The sequence below is a fragment of the Ctenopharyngodon idella genome, chromosome 19 (genome assembly GCF_019924925.1).
Source record: "Ctenopharyngodon idella isolate HZGC_01 chromosome 19, HZGC01, whole genome shotgun sequence".
NCBI lineage: Eukaryota > Metazoa > Chordata > Actinopteri > Cypriniformes > Xenocyprididae > Ctenopharyngodon > Ctenopharyngodon idella.
The window spans coordinates 21375718-21393830 of NC_067238.1; the positions used below are offsets into that span (position 1 = coordinate 21375718).

Sequence of the window (18113 nt, forward strand, 5' to 3'; positions counted from 1 at the left end):
CACTCAGCGGCTGCGCCTCAAAAGCTAATAAGCTGCCTATCTAGACAGCATTGCTACGCGTCAAGTTTGCTTTTTCGCTTTCTGAGATCATTAATTTTTTGGCGTGTTTCGAGTAAATAGCGTTTTTAGACATAAAAAGTCAGCTGAGCTGACTTCAAACACAACTATAATGTTACAAATCTAGTCTAGCTAGTCAACTCACTAGTTTTTAAAACACAGTCAACTTCAGAAACTGGTCCGTCCATAAATGCGTCCTTCCGAGGAGTGATTAGACTAGTGCAAATTCATCTCATGCATTCATCACAGATTCACATAGCGTCTAGCTCGACATTCTGACACGACAACCGACAACTGAATATTTGTTTTTTAATATTCTCTAAATTGAGACCAGACTTTCGTCGATCGAGCGCCTCTGGGAAGGTTTATTCAGGTTTCATCAGTGCTATGGCGGAGGTACAACGTACATCGAGTGAGACGATAACGGAGACCGTTCAGACGGGCACACCACCTCCACCGCAGCAGGTATCCTGCCCTAGTTTCTATAGACACCATCACTAACCACACTTGCACGGAATAATTCAGCTACAAGAACTGAGATCACTTGTACATAACTAATCGTTTTATAGTTAGCATATCGACTAGTTTAAATAGAATAACTAGATACCAGCATAAGGCCTGTTGAGTAGTCAACATGTCAACAGCAGGGTTTATGTGCTCAACTGGTTTGGCAGTGTTATGATCATAAGTAAATCCCCATCACAACAAAAATACACCTGTTAATCTTTTAACCTGTTATACACCTTAGAAAAATTTACCATGGTAAGCACTGTTTTCAGTTTAGTTACAATAACTGGTGTTATCACTGCCCTAAAAAATGATAGAAAAAATGTGAACGTAATTTTACAGCACTTACTCAAAAAGTACTGGGATAGTTCCAATTATAGATAACTAAAACCATAAAACAAACAAAACAAAATTGTTTCTTGAAATAAAATAAATGTTAACTGAATAAAATAAGACATTAAAAATATTTTTTTTTTCAGCTAGTTGTCATGTTGCCAACAAAAAAACTAAATATAAAATGAATAAAAACAAAAATGACAAAACGCATAACAAAATTACTACAACTATAAAATGAAAACAGAAAATAATAAAATTCAAAAATAATTCAAAATATGAATAAAAACTATAATAGTGTCTCACTTGGTAGTACCATGGTACAGTTAATATTAAATGGTTGTACCATAGAAGCTATTATTTTTTATTTATAATTGTAATATTTTATTTACATTTTTAAATGTGTTTGTAATGAAAAATCCCAATTGGTGTCTACACTTTATTGTCTTCATAAAGTTTGACAAATAAAATATACTTGCAGGTTATACCATAATATTAAATGATTACCATGATTAAATGATTCATATACCATAATGCATGGTATTCTACTACAGTAATTCAAACAGACCTTGTTATAACCATAGTACATACTAAGATCCCATGTTAATTTATTGTGGTTTTACAGTAGTAACACAAATTAGTTTTATGGCAGAAAGAAACTATAGTTGCCGTGATAGATTTAGCTATCATCAAGCTATTAATGGTTGCTCATATCCATAACAACATTGAATAATGTCAGTAAGGGGCCGTTAACATGACAAACTAAAAACGGAAACCTTTTTATGCATTTTGGCCATTTATTTACACGACAATGGCGTTTTGGGAGCCTGAAAACGGAAACTTTAAACGCTACAAAAATACCGATACATGCTACAAAAGCGTCGTCATCATGCGCATGCATATTACATGTTCAGTCTATAGGCGCATGTTTCTTTACAAAGTGACATCGCCACCTACTGGCCTGGCATGCATAATACAGCATTTTTAATCGTTTTCATGGATCCATGTGAACTGGGATCATTTTGACAAAGTTGTCGTCTGTACGCGAAAAACACATAGGAAAAACTTTTCCGTTTTTAGTACATCATTGTCGTGTAAACGTGCCCTAATATTCTCCATATGATGGTTTCAGGAGGGCAGAAGCTTGACCATCAAGCTCAGGAAAAGGAAGACGGAGAAGAAAGTGGAGTGGTCCAGTGACACGGTGGACAATGAACATCTAGGCCGGAGGTCTTCAAAGTGTGAGTCTGGGTTTATTAGTGTAGATCTGGTGCTCTGAATTACAGATGGTCATTCAGTTTATGTATTTATTGAGAATTTCTTGTATAACATCAAAATCTGCTTAATACTTGGAAAAATTGTGTAGGACAGGCAGATCTGGGCCATTTCAAGTCAGCTTTAAAATAGCTGACCTTGAAAATCAGGTTTAGAACAACCTGCATCAGCTCAAAGCGGCCGAATAAATGTTTCATTTCTTGAAATAGAACGTCCTCAGCTTATTTGTTTTTCACGTTCTTCTAAAAAACACTTTGATATGTCCAGGTTGCTGTATTTACGAGAAGCCACGACAGTTCGGCGAATCTTCCTCGGAAAGCGAGGGGGATGACGAGGAAGGCTGCGGAAGTGCGCACTGCGTTCTGGGACATGGGAGAAGAGGCCATGGACAGAGGGAGGGCGGAGGGACCACAGCGCCACCTAGCTCTGGGGGAACAAACCCTCACTAGAAGATAATGGGAGTCTTTTTGGAGCAAAGGGTAACGGGCGGCACTACATTCATAATCCCTCATCCTCACTCACACTGAATTACATCACACCATCACTGGGTGTCGAAAGCTTTTTGATGAATGAAAGCTTGTAGAGCAAAGCAATGTGATTCGTTTTCCTCGTGGTCATTAGTGTGATGACTTTGGGAAGACTTAACTTTTTTTGCGATCTGAATGCTGCGGAAAATTGATATTTGTTGTACATAGGACATTGGTTTTTATTTCTTTTTGTAAAATCAATATTTATTTGTTTGTGTTTAACAACTTCATTTTACCAGTTCTGTATCCACAAACAATATTTTAATTAATTAAAAACCTTCAAATATAATTCGGGAAGGTTTATACCTCCTTGCGAATTTAAAAGGAATAAATGCAGTATAAAAAAAAGGAATTTTATATCAAATATAATTTGCCTTGCTGTGTCACAATTCTAGCAGCAGTATTTCTTCATATCACTTTATCACTTCAGGAAATTCAAGCGTAGTAAATGTTGTGTGCTATAGTGAATTCAATAAATGAGATTTCAGGAACTCAACCTTTTTGAATATAGTTACAAGGGTGCATTAAATCATCTCCGTTAGTTTTCATAAGTTTGATTGAGATCTAGTGAGACTCCCCTCAGACAATCAGGCTAGTAAGAGACTCAGCATGTACATACAAACACATTGTGTTTAAGACGTAGTAAAGTGGACTGAGAAACATCTGAATTCATTCTGAATGCGAGGTGAGAATGGCACTTTGATCATTACCCAAAACTGAAACAGCAGCAGTGAAATTAAACGGTAGGATACTGATCTGAAAATGTGTAGATTTGGCAATTATCCTTTCATTCTCATGCTTTACATGAAATACAGGGGAAAATGTTTTGGTGTGTGTGATTGAGAAGATCACCCTTTGACGTGTAAGGTGCCTCATGTCATCCTGATCACTATGGCTGCTTTTATTTAGCAGAAATTGGTATAAAATCCAACTATTAGTGGGAGAGGTGCATGCTGTCAGCATGGTGTATACAGTAGTAGTTAGACTTGAGCTTTAAGGACTGATTACATGTGGTTATAAAGAACACGGGAAGGTGCATGACTGAATGCTGGCCAAGACCAAAATGCACATAGCATCATCTCTCCACTGATTTCAGATACAGTTTACAGTTGATTCCCATCAGGACCATCACATCAGTCACCTGTATCCCAGCATTCACATGCATCTGTCGTCCCTTTACTGTGAACGCACCTGTATGTACATAGGTCATAGAGTGGATTTAACATGAATAAACAGATGTTAAATTATGTTGTTTATATCTATTAAATGCTTAATGGCAACCTGATTGTGTCGTCACTGTTTGACTCCTGTCCTGATTCTGTTCAGTCCTTATGATATCTGTATTTATGTAATGATTCAGTTGATGCATTATTAATTGGTCTAAGAAGCTTTGGGAAAACATTTTAGAGCAGTCATGTGTAAAATGACAATCATGATTTAAAGATACATTAGCAGCATTGAATGGAGCTGTGGATGAATGTTATCAACTAAAACTGTTTGTTTGTTTTTTATTAATATTAAAAAATATTAGATAAAATCTTAAACGTAGATTAGACATGTTGCTTTGGCATCTATCTGAAATAAAGTTTGAATAAGTTGGAATAATAAAAATTACTAAAAAAACTGAAATAAAAATTAAATGTATTTAAAAAAAATAGTAAAAATGACAAAAAAAAAATTACTAAAAATTAAACAAAAATATTAAAACTAATTTGAATGAAAGCACTAATTCAAAATAAATACTATAAAATGATACTAAAATAACACTGCTGTGTATTAGTAGTTGGAATTGAGGCGCTCATTTGGATAATGTGAGTTCAAATAGTGGCACTTCCTGATCTCATTCCTCTCTCTCTCTCTCACACACACACACACACACACACACACACACACACACACACATAATTTAATACAATAAACATAATAATATTAGAAATATAAGGGAACTTAAAACTGTCATTTCCAGGCCTGGAGAAGTGTTGGAAATTAATAAAGTCTTAAAACATGAATTTCTATAGTGGAAAAATGTTTCCTTGTTCTGCTCAGCTCTAAAATATTATATTGTATAGAATTTTCTCAGAGTGTAATCAAATTATTTTTATTTATAAAACAGTTAGTTCCTGTCCTTGATTCTGATTGGGCGATAGCTGTGTTTTATTCACGATAAAACACGGCTATGGGTGTTGTTAGTGATACACCCAACGGTTCAGTGTATCACTAACAACACCCTTAGCAACCACTCTTAGCAAAACTGTAAACTGTTTGTTGTCAATTGACATGTCAATTGTTTGTTGTCAATTGACATCATTAAAGCTTACTGTATTATGTAGAAGAGTATTGCGAGAAAGTGAGCGAGTTTATTACCTGCATTCAGATTCAGCATTTTCCTTCAGGTCAGTCCTATGTTCATAATAAAAAATCTGTTTAAATGTCCTTATCTTGTCCTTTTAACAGTTAAGGGGTTTTCCCATGCCTGACAGCGCTAGTCAAAGCATTTGTCAGTTGTGTCTTGTTCCGTGTTCACAACAGTTCAGTCTTTTCAATGTAAAAGTCTTCGCTACTGACTGACACACTCATAAAGACAGTCTTTGCCGCCATCTAATGGCGTAATAATGGAACTTCTGTTGCTGTTCATGGTCAGGGACTATTTTTTTCCGGCGAAAGGAAGGCTTTTAGTGAAACTTTACTTCATGAAAGTTACATTAATACATATTTTTGGCTTTAAAGTCAACATGAAATCAAAATTGACCATTTATTTTGTTAGCGCATATTACTAGTCTTGTGGTGAACAATTAATCCGTGCAAGTTAATACAGAGAAAAAAAATGGTTTGTCGTGGTAATCTTTAATCAAAATCTGAAAAGTTACTTATGGTCTGGAATGGCATTCTCTGATGACATCAGTTTGATGGCTTGGGTTGAAAACGCTTAAACCACTCCCCTCCAACCGTTAGTCTATGATGAGTGAGAGATGGAGAGGATGAGCGCTAAAGTAAAACCCTGCCCTCTATTCAATATGGCGTTTCACTTGGAAATACGTCACAACACTGGAGAAAAGTCGATTGCAACTTCCGGTTCATGAGGACTTTAATATTTGTATTGTGTGGTAACCGTTTTATAAAAGCAATAAGGTACTCGAGGCTAGTGCTGCATCGTTAATAAGTCACGGCTGAAAGGGTTGCATTTATTGATGTATTTCAATTGTTCAATTTTTAATTTTCCTAATAACCATGGTGGCCATCTGTGTTATGACAACAAATTTTGGTTAGAGTTGAGATTTACATAAACATCAGTACAACCATCAATTAATTTTGTGACCACATCTGTGTCAGTTCATAGAAGTCACTACATAGACAAACATACTCCAGACATGAAATGTGGGAAAAGGAAGTTTATTTTAGATGTATGGACTATTAAAGACTCAGTGTGCAGCACTTAAGAGCTGTAGATGTAGATCTCTCTGTGTCCCACAACCTAGGTACATCTATCCTTGAGCTGTAATCCATTTCACTCTACAGCAGACATTTCTATTCACAGCCGTCTGGTTTCAGCAGTGGCCCGCACTTCAAAGGACTCAGGACTTACAAAAGTTTAAAAAAAAAAAAAAAAAAAACATTTTAAAGAACCTTCAAAGCTTACGCGTATTCTTGCATCGCTCAAGTTTGCAGTGAACCAACAAATCTAGCGCTACATTTTTATGCTTAAATAACTGACATGAAAAACCAAGAAATTGAGCCAGTACCAAAAAAAAAAGTCATTCACAACATAAGAAAAGCCTTTCACAAGTTTTTCATTGTTCTATAGTATCATGCATAGGTAAAACGCTATCTGTGGAACACATTCAGGTGGAGAAAGCTATTCTTACAAGCGCAAGAGACATTTGTGCAACAAAGCATTAGATATTAAGCTTTCAGTATGCAGTTGTGCAAAATTACTTCTAATTTCATTACCCATAATTCCCTGTGAACTGGCCAAAGTACCAGATATCGTGAGGCACAAAAGATAGGATAATCAACTGAAATATAAAAGAAGCAAATAAGAACGACAATACATCTGAAATCAATCAAGACATGCAGTTAATGCTGTAATGAAGCATACATAAATATATGTCAAACACAGTGGTTCTAATGACATAAGGAAGTCGTGATTTCACGAACAGGTTGAATGAATGGAAATAATATAAGTACAGAATAATGTAGTGAACAGGTTTGCTGTATGTAAAAAGTGTTTTAAGATATTTTTCTGAAATTTAGCATCCAGTTCCTTTACAATTGCACTCAAAAAGTTCACTAAGATTGTCTGTGAGTGGATAATGGACTGAATAAAGGATGAGAGATATAATGGACTCGATCCATTACACAGAAGAGCACATTAAAGAAATGAACAGTCCAGAGACTCCGTTATAGGCAACATCGAGCTACGAATAAAGTGACACATGCAGATTTGCATTACATACAGCGTTGGTGTAGTAAAGGTGTTAATCACCATATAAAATGAATGTTTTGTTACAAACAACAAGTCGTTTCACTGCATAAGCCTTCAGAATCACACAATATTCCACTGAAAGTCTCAGTGAAATTCCCTGACAATCAAATCATTGCTGGTTCTTCAGGTTTGTAGATGACGTCCTGTGTAGGCTGTCTTGTGGCAGATGTTGTTTTATCACTGTGGCTGTAGATTCTAGTGTTTTACTCATCCACTTCTGCTGGTGTTCTATGTCAAAATTGTTTTGGGAAAAAAATAAAAATAAAGGTACATTTTAAAGTGAGAAAAGAATTCTGGTAGAATGCTGGTAGATTTAGGGTGCTCTTCAGTCGCTCATTGTAAGTTGTTGGTGGTCGGTGTTGAGAGATCTAGATACTGGACTATCAGCATGTCAGCAATCTGTGACAGAAACAGATGGTTAATAGACAGACAGTTGCATTATGCAATATGATACTAGACATTTGTGTGTTCTACTTAACTTGAAAGGTACAGTTCATTCAAAAATGAAAAACCTGCCATAATTTACTCGCTCTGATGCTGAGCTATGCTGGAGGGAATATCTAAATTCTGGTCTGTTTGTTGCAGAGTTTTTGTATGACTTCAGAATACTTTAGATATAGAAAACGAGTTGTATAGCCAATTTTTATAATACTTGTTCCTTTTTGAAAGGTGATTTTGCATCCACATTCATTGTAATTGCCTGGCAATGAAAAAACAGCACAGGCTTCAGTTTCTTTTTCTGTGAAAGCCAAACAGGAAGTCACACGAATTTAAAACAACATGAAGGTGATGATTTTTGGGTGAACTATCCCTTTAAGCAAATGAGGTCAAAACATACAGTCACACCAAAAATTATTCAGACATTTTTGATATATTTTTTTTACTAGTGGGTGCAGGACACTATAGTTCATTTATGTAAGTGAGGATAGCAAAATAAAGTAAACTGTGACATATTATACCCAAAAATTCTTCATACAGTCGAATACCAGTAAAACTGATCAAAATTTGGAACCAAAAATTCTTCAGACACTTTGACCTGACCATGTTTTGCTTAGGTGTTACCTGACATAATTAAGATTAATGTTTTCTGACACAGTTTAACTCTGAGTTCTTGTCATATTTTATTACCAATTTTTTAAACTATAGTGAATAAACTGTATTAATGAATGAAATGTTGAAGGTGTCTGAATAAATTTTGGTTTGACTGTATATCTGTTCAAAAAATTAACCCTCATGTTGTGTTTGGGTAATTTTGACACGTAGAGGATTTTCTTTTTCCTGAAAATGTTAGTTAATGTTGTCACATTGGACTAAAACTTACTGACTTCATTCACTCAGGGTATAACTACTTCCCAAAATTTTCTGGATAATTTTTGTACTTTTTTGGGATTTTTTCCCCCACCTTATTTTGCCTCCACTTGTGGTGTTCCTAGTCAAAAATGACCGGCCTACAAAAAATAGCTTATAAATCTCTCATTATGCTATATTATCACCGAATACTGGATCCTAACTTGTTTTCTTTCAATTAGGACAGGTTTTGTATTAATTTCTTAACTGACTGATAGTAGGCCTCATTGATCTGAGCTTATATTGTTCAAAAATGGCCATCTATTGAAAATGAATGGGGGAGATTGGAAATAAAAGAAACATTTAGAGCCCTATTTTAATTATCTAAGCGCATGGTCTGAAGCGCATGGCGCAGGTGCACTTAGGGTGTGTCCGAATCCTCTTTTGCTAGTTTAACGACAGAAAAAATGGTTGGCGCGCCAGGTGCGTAGTCCAAAAGGGTTGTACCTAGTCTCTTAATGAGTCATGGGTGTGTTTTGGGTGTAATGTGCAATAAACCAATTGGACTCTCATCTCCCATTCCCTTTAAAAGCCAGTTGCGCTTGCACCATGGTGGATTCGCTATTTACATGGCGGAATTTGCAAGCGGAAAGAATGAATACTTCTCCAAAGAGGAATCCTTTTATTTTTAAAATGTTTGTGTGCTGCTGCGTATCCCTGTGTGTGTAATAAGCAGAGTGTTTGCACACTGTGCACCCACCTATAGGCGCATATTACTAACGCGCCCTGTAAATAACAAAAAAATACTGCGCCATTGACTTTAGACCAGCTTTTTGTTGGTCAATTTCAGTTGCCTCAAAATAGCAATGCGCCTGAACACACCTCGTTTTCAGACCAACGAGGTGTGTTCAGACCAGATGGGCGAACAGATGGGCACGAGTGCATTTGCTATTTAAACAATGTGGACGCTGGATGTGAAAATGATAACTGCGTCAGGCTGAAACTAGCACTGAAACTAGCACTGAAACTAAACTGTCGTCGCAATGCGCCGGGTGTATGAATGTTCAGGAGCATGTTCATCATGTTCATGTTCACATGTATACATGTGTGCTTGCAAAGATAAAGGCCTCGGACCTGTGCATACACAAATAAACTATTTTGAGTATTACAGGCTTTCGTTTTTTTACAGAAATGAACTTCATCCTTAGATCAATGAGGCCTATGATCAATCAGTTTCAAAAATAAATACAAAACCTGTCCTAATAGAAAGAAAACAAGTTGACAAAAAGACTGAATCCAATATTTGGTGATACTGGACTTTGTTCCATTTTGTACAAGATAAAAGCATTTCAAAACTTCCTGGTTAAACATTAAAGCAATTTATATTTTGTTACTGACAAAATTATTCACAAATAATGTAAAAATCTGTTCTAATTGAAAGAAAACAAGTTGACAAAAAGATTGAATTCAATATTTGGTTTACAATATTGGATTTACAAGCAATTTTTAAAAGAACGGTCATTTTTGACCGGGAACCCTGAAAGTGTTACAGGGTTTTCAACACAGCATAAGGGTTAAAAATCACATTAATATTATTGTTATTAAGACAATGGTAATATATCATTTACACCCCCATAAACAGTCACTCTCTTTGTCTGAGATGCATTTTCAAAGATTGTCCTCCCCCAGAGATCATATCAGCAGGGAAATGATGCACAGCTTAAAACCCCAAGCAGGTTTCACAGCTCTATGAAAATGTCACGTTTGTTTTTCTTTGGTTGAAAAAAAAAAAAAAAAACGCAAGCCCCACAGCAAAGGTTAGGACTCTTCTAAAAAAATAGCCTTCTAAAAATCAAAGTGTAATTCATAACTGATTGTTCTGTTGAAAATAAATAAAAAAAAATAGTAAAATCCATGGTGTTGTGGGTGGTTGCCAGTGTGTTGCTAAGTGTCCTTAGTGGGTTTTAGCACATTGCGAAATGGGACAAAAAGGTGTGTTCACACCATGTCAGAATTAATGTAATTATGATATTTCGACTTGTAAAAAAGTGAATGTCCGTAGAACTCTTAATTACAACTTGTAAACTCTGAATTTTCTTAGTGCTACTGCGACTAGACCACTGCAGATTCATTTTGCCGTTGATAGTGTTGCACATAATTCCAAGTCCGAGGACTTGAACAACTCAGAGTAGAACATCATGGGTTGTCATCACGTAAATTACGACATGGCGTGCCGTGAACACAGCAAGAATCACAAGTCTGATCGTTTAGAACAAATTAAACACTGAAAATATATAAATTATCAAAATGAAAATAATCAAAATGAAATTCTTACTAAAAAAATGAATATTTTATTGAATTTTTTATATTTTATTTGTTTACCTGCATGTCATGTGATAATTAACCATCGTCAGAAAAACGTGAACATGCAAATGTGTTGTTAAATTATTGAAATATTAAATTAAAAGACAGTACAAGTAAATATGTAAAGATGTTCAGCTGACAAAAATGTTTGAGAATCCCTGGTTTAGAAAGTAAGAGCACACCTCTCCTCAAAAAGTGTCAAGATTTGAGGTATATTTTGAGGCATAGCATAAATGCTGCAGGACACCTTATGCACTAAAGTTTAATACTTATGTTAAAGGGATAGTTCACCCAAAAATTAAAACTGTCATCATTTACTCACCATCAATTTGTTTCAAACCTGTATGAATTTCTTTCTTCTGCTGAACACAAAAGAAGATATTTTGAAGAATGTAGGTAACCAAACAGTTGATAAGCCCCTTTATTTTATTTTATTTTTTTCCATAGTATAGAAGTTAAAGGGGTAACCGTTTGGTTAGCCATATTCTTCAAAATATCTTTTTGTGTTCAGAAGAACACAAGGGTTTAAAGGTTTCTTCAAACCCATAACCCCAGGTATGATTAGTAAAAGTGAATGTTGACTTAGCAAACTACACTAAGGGTTGGATATATTCATACAATGCATAATTAAATAAAAGGAAAGTCTTTTCCTTGACACCAGTACAAGCAAAACAAGAAACAACAAGTTCCATGGGCAGAAACAACTACTTACCCAGTTTTACCTCACTAGGTCTTCAACTCCTTTGTTTAACTCCATTTTTGATTTCGTCAGTGGTCTGCTGTGGCTTGTTCTGCTCCCATATGTCGTCCTGTTCCTCCTCACCCTCATTGACCTCACCATCACCTTTCCCATCATCCCCCTCTGCCAAAGCTTCACTCTGGCGTACACTGACAGAGATGACCAGGGCTTGCACGATACCATAGATCAAAGCAAACTGCAGAAGGTACTCCTGTACCGCCCACAGCAGTCCGGCCATCCCGACGGAAGACACCAGAAACATGGCCATCCCATGAAGCCACAGCTTCAGGGCCCCTTGCACCCCCAGCACGTCCAAAACGATCTTGGTCGGAGGGGACACAGTACTCAGAAAGCCCACCACGAACAAATCAAAGAGGTGGCGGAGGAAATTAAAGCAAATGTTGTAATGTTCAGGCAAAATTTCCCCCGTCCACGAGCGAGAGAAGAAGCGGAATGCTGATGCCTGCTGAGACAGTGGCGTTGGGGATGGTGGGGGCGTCCCGTAGTCTGATTCCCCGTCGACTTCATCAGAGTCCCATGTACCTTCATTCCACCCGGCACATTTCTGCTGCCGGAGCCTGGTGGACGTCGACCACCGGGGCCAAAAGAAGTATCTGGATGGAAGCATTCTCCTCCACCAGCGTGAGGAGCTTTGGGCCGCTGCTTTCTCAGTCTCAACATCAGGACTCATCGCCCGAAGCTCTTCTACTTCCAAAGGCTTAAAATTCTCTTCGGTTTCCCAGAATTCCTCAGCTTGTGTCTTTTGGTCCTTTTTGGTATTCTCGCCCCTCCAAACCCAGGCAGTAAGTCCCCATAAGCTCCATCTGCTTTTAATCTGACTCTCTGTTGTTAAGGGTTTTTCTGGTTTGGTCTTACTGCCCCAGGACGAGTATAGATTCACTGGACTGACCCACCCCCAAACTCGCCCTACAACTGCGGTCATGTCGGCACTATTACTTTATAATGCACAAAGAGGAAAATTAAAAAACTATAACATGAATAAAGTGTCAGTCTGAGAAAATGCTAATATAATTGGTAATTAAAATGTAATTAACTGTAGTATTAAGCAATAGTATGAACAGGTACCTCTTAATCTAATAGTATAGCTATTAAAAATTAAAAAACGACGGTTAGTGTCCCTTAAAGATAACAAAGTTTTACACTGCCACAAGTATAAGGCATCTAAACAATGACACCTCAACAGACCTGTATTAAGGCGTGTTTGTATTTGCAAATGAACCAGAAAATAACTTACAGACCACACCCTTGCAAATCACTCGATGAGAGGAAGAGAAATTAATTTTTAATTAAAATTAAAAAATAAAAACAAAAAATGACTGTGGCAGTAGGGTCTCATATATTTTGGGGTCTACAAGTATTTTCCTCGGGCGAAACGGCGTCGGTTAGCATGTCTGAACAAGCCGAAAGACTCCACCACTTTATACGCTAAACTGTGTCGATGTCGAACGACGAAACACTATCGACCGGATAATCAAACATACCTCCGACGTGAAATCTTTGATAGATAATAATAACTGACGGTTACATCCTCAGGACATCACAGTCCCTCTGCTTCAGATGCAAAAACAGTTAAGATCACTTATCGATGCCAGCTTCACATTCCGTTTCACTACCGCCCTGCATAAACATGCACAAACTTAAACGTTTCAACATATAAACAATTATAGACAGTCAGAGTGCGAAAATACAGACCAGTGTACGTTAATTCCAAGATATTTCCCGCGTTTTGACAGAGATAACTGAGAAAATGTAATTAAAACTGTCTGTGTAAGAGCTGGCTTACTTGACTAGTAATGGGAAGTCCGACTCGTTCCCGCGAATCGATTCTTTCAAATGGTTCATTTGAATCGTGTCATCTCGTGGTGGCATATAATGCTGTTCATTACGATTTTTTCCGTTACAAATCAGACATGCGGGCTGAATGTGGAATAGCATACTATTACTGCATTTAACAGACGTTTTTATACAAAGCGACAATACAGAAATAAGCAGTTCGTCTAGAGAGGTAACAATATTTGTGTACAATGCCAGGTTTATTGGAAAGACGAAAGCTTTTAAATAGTAAGAGAAGTTACTAATATGCCATTCCGAATCCGAAGTATCATACTTCAATTTTTACTTCATATATTAAGAGAAATACGCTAAAAAAAAAAAAAAAAAAGCAGCTCAATTTAAGATTTTAACCAGCCTCTTTCACTCTTCTCTGGTCAATGAGTTTCAACAGATTCATTGAAAAGATCCGACTCAAAAGAAAGATTCATTCACAGATCTGGCGTCATTACGCACTAGTACGTGAAGAACAAAACCGGTTACATTGTCATCACTGACCCAATGACCTTCACTCTGGAGATTTGAGGCAGTCCGTGTGAACTATTAAAGTCTATTAATAGGCGTGCGCGTTTGTTACAAAGTAGACCAGTCGTAAAAAAAATAAAAAAAACATGTAGGGAGAGTGAAGTGAAATATGATAAAAGCCACCACTAACAAAAGCAATAGTTTCTATAATAAAAGTCCTTTGTGATCGCGACGAAACAGCAGAGTGAGATTACATGCAGAGTTCAACAAATAAATCCACAATTGTTTGATGTGTGTTTGAATATCTCCAAAAAAGACCCATAGGTAAAACATCTCAGGCCTCTGTACAAACTGTGATTCTTAATGTTTTTTGTTTAAAAAAAAAATAAAAAATAAAAATAATAATAATATTATGAGGCTGCATATCAGATATCACATGAATAACCAAATTTATACTTGAAAGTTTTAAACCATTGCAAAATTAGCTTAATATAAATCACAAGGTGTTGGTATAGGGTGTAAATCAACCGCATGGTATGAATGCTACTGTACTATTAAAATGACTGCATTTGAGAGCATTTGCACTGATATTAATCCATTATCCAGCAACATGAATAAGATGAAGGCATACATGCAACAAAACAACATCATATGTAATTGTGATTTTTATTAAAATGTAAAAGTAAACTCAATTTAGAAAATGCAGTTTACAAAGAACTGGAAAATGAAAAAGATTAAGCAATTACTCCTCAAACTGTCCTTGGAAATACAACAGCACTGAAACAACTGTTTAAATTGATACACAATACTACAAAGTAGCTTGACAGTTCACCATCATGCTGCAAACCGTTCACAACTCCTCTTCTGACACGACTTCGACTTCTGTCCTTACAAGAAAACAAGTGTATTAGATTACAAATGAGAAAAACAAAGTGTATCAGTTGTCTGTCAGTGTTTCAGTGCGCCGCGAGAAAGTTACTTCATTGACTTTCAGTGGAACCGAACTACGCATTCATCATTAACACAAGCTATAACCAAAGCTAGGTTTATTGGTCCATTACTTACACGGGTCTGCACATTTGCATGCATATACCCATCTCTGGCACATAATTCTGGCATCACATCAACCTAAAAAAAATAAATTCAATGTCAATCATAAGTTCTTCATAACAAATACATGTTCATAATCAAAAGCTGTGCTCAGAGAAATGTGAAGAGCTTCATGTTGTCATCAGAGACTCTAGTCTGTTGAATCATCATTGCACATCACTGATAAAAGATCAGCACTGTTAGGATACAACACCAACCTTTACGTAGAATCATGGGCTCAAGACATTTTAACGTCTATGTTGGCTGCAAATCTTTCGCTGAAATCCTTGAAAAGAAACAAGTTGTTAGAGCTCATCATGGGCCACACTTGCAAAGTCCTGGGAATAAGAAACAAGTCCTTTCTTACTGGTTGTCAACTGTTGCCATCAACCATTCTGTTGGAATCCAACCTGTAAAAATTATTTTAACATTTAGGGACATCCAAGCCACTAATATTCAATCACAAGGTGTGCTGCATGTGTTCAGTGCACTATAAAGAGCTTCATGGGTAAATCAGAGACTCTAGTCTAATGATTCATCATTACATGCAATAATGGACAATCAGACAAAATGCTTTCCTTTGAAAAGAAAGACTAATTGTTAGAGGTTTTCAGTGGCACAAACCATTTCTTACCCACTGGTTGTAAACGGTTGACATCAGCTACCTGGCAACATTTTTTTCTTCTCCCATCCAACCTGTAAAAGTTATTTTAACATTTAGGAACATCCAAGTCACTTCTATTCAATCACAAGGTGTGCTGCATGTGTTCAGTGCACTATTTAGAGCTTCATGGGTAAATCAGAGACTCTAGTCTAATGAATCATCATTACATGCAATGATTGACAATCAGACAAAATGCTTTCCTTTGAAAAGAAAGACTAATTGTTTGAGGTTTCTTTTCTATTTCTTACCCATTGTTTGAGTAACTGTTGACATCAGCTACCTGGCAGCATCTGTTTCTCCCATCCAACCTGCAAAAGTTATTTAACATTTAGGGACATCCAAATCACTTCTTTTCAATCACAAGGTGTGCTGCATGTGTTCAGTGCACTATAAAGAGCTTCATGGTTAAATCAGAGACTCTAGTCTAATGATTCATCATTACATGCAATAATGGACAATCAGACATTTTCCTTTGACAAGAAATTGTTTGAGATTTTCTTTGGCATAAACTATTTCTTACCCACTGGTTGTAAACGGTTGACGTCAGCTACCTGGCAGCATCTGTTTCTCCCATCCAACCTGCAAAAGTTATTTTAACATTTAGGGACATCCAAATCATTTCTTTTCAATCACAAGGTGTGCTGCATGTGTTCAGTGCATTATATATAGCTTCATGGGTAAATCAGAGACTCTAGTCTAATGAATCATCATTACATGCAATGATTGACAATCAGACAAAATGTTTTCCTTTGAAAAGAAATTGCTAGTGGTTTTCATTGGCATAAACTATTTCTTACCCATTGGTTGTAAACGCTTAACATCAGCTTCCTGGCAACATCTTATTCTCTCATCCAACCTGTAAAAGTCATTTTAACATTTAGGAACATCCTAGTCACTTTTACTCAATCACAAGCTGTACTGCATGTGTTCAGTGCATTATATAGAGCTTCATGGGTAAATCAGAGACTCTAGTCTAATGAATCATCATTACATGCAATAATGGACAACAGGGCAAAATGCCTTCCTTTAAAAAGAAAGATGAATTGCTAGAGGTTTTCAGCAGCACAAACCATTTCTTACCCATTGGTAGTAATCGGTTAACATCAGCTACCTGGCAACATCTTTTTTTCTTCTCCCATCCAACCTGTAAAAGTTATTTTAACATTTAGGAACATCCAAGTCACTTCTACACAACAACAAGCTGTACTGCATGTGTTCAGTGCATTATATAGAGCTTCATGGGTAAATCAGAGACTCTAGTCTAATGAATCATCATTACATGCAATAATGGACAACAGGGGTTTTCAATATTTTAGATGCCACGGACCCCCAAATATGATTCTGCAATTTAACAGTAATATATATATATATATATATATATATAAAGACCCAAATTATGCAGTGAACATATGTGTATAATATTATTTGGGGAAAAAATATTTTCTATTATGTAACATTACTTCTCAGCATAGTACTTCTCAACATAGTACTGTAATATGAATTGAATGTATACAAATCACATCAATTTTAGTTAGTTAAATATTATCATTACTATTTTTACACTTTTTCTCTGAACTCTTCTACGGACCCCTCAACTTGCGGCACCTGGGGTCCCCGGGACCCAGTTTGAAAACCCCTGAAAGAAAATTAAAATGCTGTATTTTCATACTTACAGCAGGGACGTTCTTGCCACTTCGGCCCATTTCTTTGCAATTTGGTTCCCTAGCACGACAATATTCAGGATTAGTAAACATTTGCAAACAATGAACATAATATTTGTATCAAGTCATATTCAATTAAGCATGTTGGTCTATGGACTAAAGGTGTCTACGACCACGAGGGCGAGGCCATAAGCGCCATTTTTTTTTTTGCAGGTCTTCAGTTAGCATTAACGCACAGGCTGTCGGCGTTTCACAACAAATGTAAACAAATAGCACTAAACTGTATTTTTGGTATTTAACACAAAAATATAAAGTCCGTTCACCGTTACCTCAAACACTGCAGCATCCGCAGAACGGGATCGCGCTGCGTCCAGGGAAGGTAATTTAAAGGGGTCCTAATGCTGCAGGTAGGGTAGCGAAATATCTGCCTGAATGAAAATATAAGTACATTTCGTGCAGATATTACATTAAATTTTAAACATTATTCTTCTTCGTCGTCAGTTTTTTACTTTAAAAACGGTTCTTTTTCTTTAAAAATATATTATGCGTGCAGTTTTTATGACTTCATTTTAATTGAGAGAGAATATCTGTACGATTTTCACACCACAAAAGTATATTCATATAATTAATAATTATTTATGAATTCATATATCAAAAGCACAGCCATACAGCATGCAGTGGTGATTGCTGACCATTAAATTTAGCTATTAAAAAAAGAAGAAGTTAAAGTTAAATGCTGTCAAAGAAACGTTGCAGGGTGAAAATAGCAATTAAAGAAAAAAATATAAAAGGGTACAAGTATGGCTGTGTT

At 36.3% G+C, this 18113-nt stretch overlaps 2 protein-coding genes, 1 long non-coding RNA gene and 7 other non-coding genes across 11 annotated transcripts; 1 reads left to right on the forward strand and 9 right to left on the reverse strand.

The window, feature by feature from the left end:
- The first annotated feature begins 254 nt into the window (after window positions 1-254).
- ppp1r11 (protein phosphatase 1, regulatory (inhibitor) subunit 11) lies at window positions 255-3984 on the forward strand. The gene is made up of 3 exons (XM_051871732.1): window positions 255-522; window positions 2030-2138; window positions 2440-3984. Exons 1-3 carry the CDS (start codon window positions 445-447, stop codon window positions 2619-2621), a joined length of 369 nt encoding a protein of 122 aa, XP_051727692.1. The 5' UTR covers window positions 255-444; the 3' UTR covers window positions 2622-3984.
- Window positions 3985-6073: 2089 nt separating this feature from the next.
- On the reverse strand, window positions 6074-13787 carry c19h6orf47 (chromosome 19 C6orf47 homolog). Its single transcript, XM_051871728.1, has 2 exons — window positions 11546-13787; window positions 6074-7581 (listed from the first exon to the last, which is right to left on the reverse strand). The coding sequence occupies exon 1, from the start codon at window positions 12513-12515 to the stop codon at window positions 11568-11570; it is 948 nt and encodes a 315-aa protein (XP_051727688.1). The 5' UTR covers window positions 12516-13787; the 3' UTR covers window positions 6074-7581; window positions 11546-11567.
- A 748-nt stretch (window positions 13788-14535) lies between these two features.
- LOC127500533 (uncharacterized) lies at window positions 14536-17730 on the reverse strand. Of its 2 annotated transcripts, XR_007926353.1 has the most exons (11): window positions 17632-17725; window positions 17315-17363; window positions 16722-16785; window positions 16439-16497; window positions 16162-16220; window positions 15890-15949; window positions 15612-15673; window positions 15345-15387; window positions 15196-15263; window positions 14954-15016; window positions 14536-14770 (listed from the first exon to the last, which is right to left on the reverse strand). It is a non-coding gene; the product is annotated as an uncharacterized LOC127500533 (long non-coding RNA). The 2 variants fall into 2 exon arrangements; XR_007926354.1 differs by lacking the exon at window positions 16722-16785 and having other exon boundaries at window positions 17632-17730.
- Window positions 15086-15152, reverse strand: LOC127501712 (small nucleolar RNA SNORD52). Its single transcript, XR_007926693.1, has one exon. It is a non-coding gene; the product is annotated as a small nucleolar RNA SNORD52 (small nucleolar RNA).
- On the reverse strand, window positions 15457-15523 carry LOC127501719 (small nucleolar RNA SNORD52). The gene has a single exon (XR_007926699.1). It is a non-coding gene; the product is annotated as a small nucleolar RNA SNORD52 (small nucleolar RNA).
- On the reverse strand, window positions 15743-15809 carry LOC127501717 (small nucleolar RNA SNORD52). Its single transcript, XR_007926697.1, has one exon. It is a non-coding gene; the product is annotated as a small nucleolar RNA SNORD52 (small nucleolar RNA).
- Window positions 16018-16084, reverse strand: LOC127501718 (small nucleolar RNA SNORD52). The gene has a single exon (XR_007926698.1). It is a non-coding gene; the product is annotated as a small nucleolar RNA SNORD52 (small nucleolar RNA).
- Window positions 16290-16356, reverse strand: LOC127501714 (small nucleolar RNA SNORD52). Its single transcript, XR_007926694.1, has one exon. It is a non-coding gene; the product is annotated as a small nucleolar RNA SNORD52 (small nucleolar RNA).
- LOC127501715 (small nucleolar RNA SNORD52) lies at window positions 16567-16633 on the reverse strand. Its single transcript, XR_007926695.1, has one exon. It is a non-coding gene; the product is annotated as a small nucleolar RNA SNORD52 (small nucleolar RNA).
- Window positions 16855-16921, reverse strand: LOC127501716 (small nucleolar RNA SNORD52). The gene has a single exon (XR_007926696.1). It is a non-coding gene; the product is annotated as a small nucleolar RNA SNORD52 (small nucleolar RNA).
- Window positions 17731-18113: the final 383 nt, after the last annotated feature.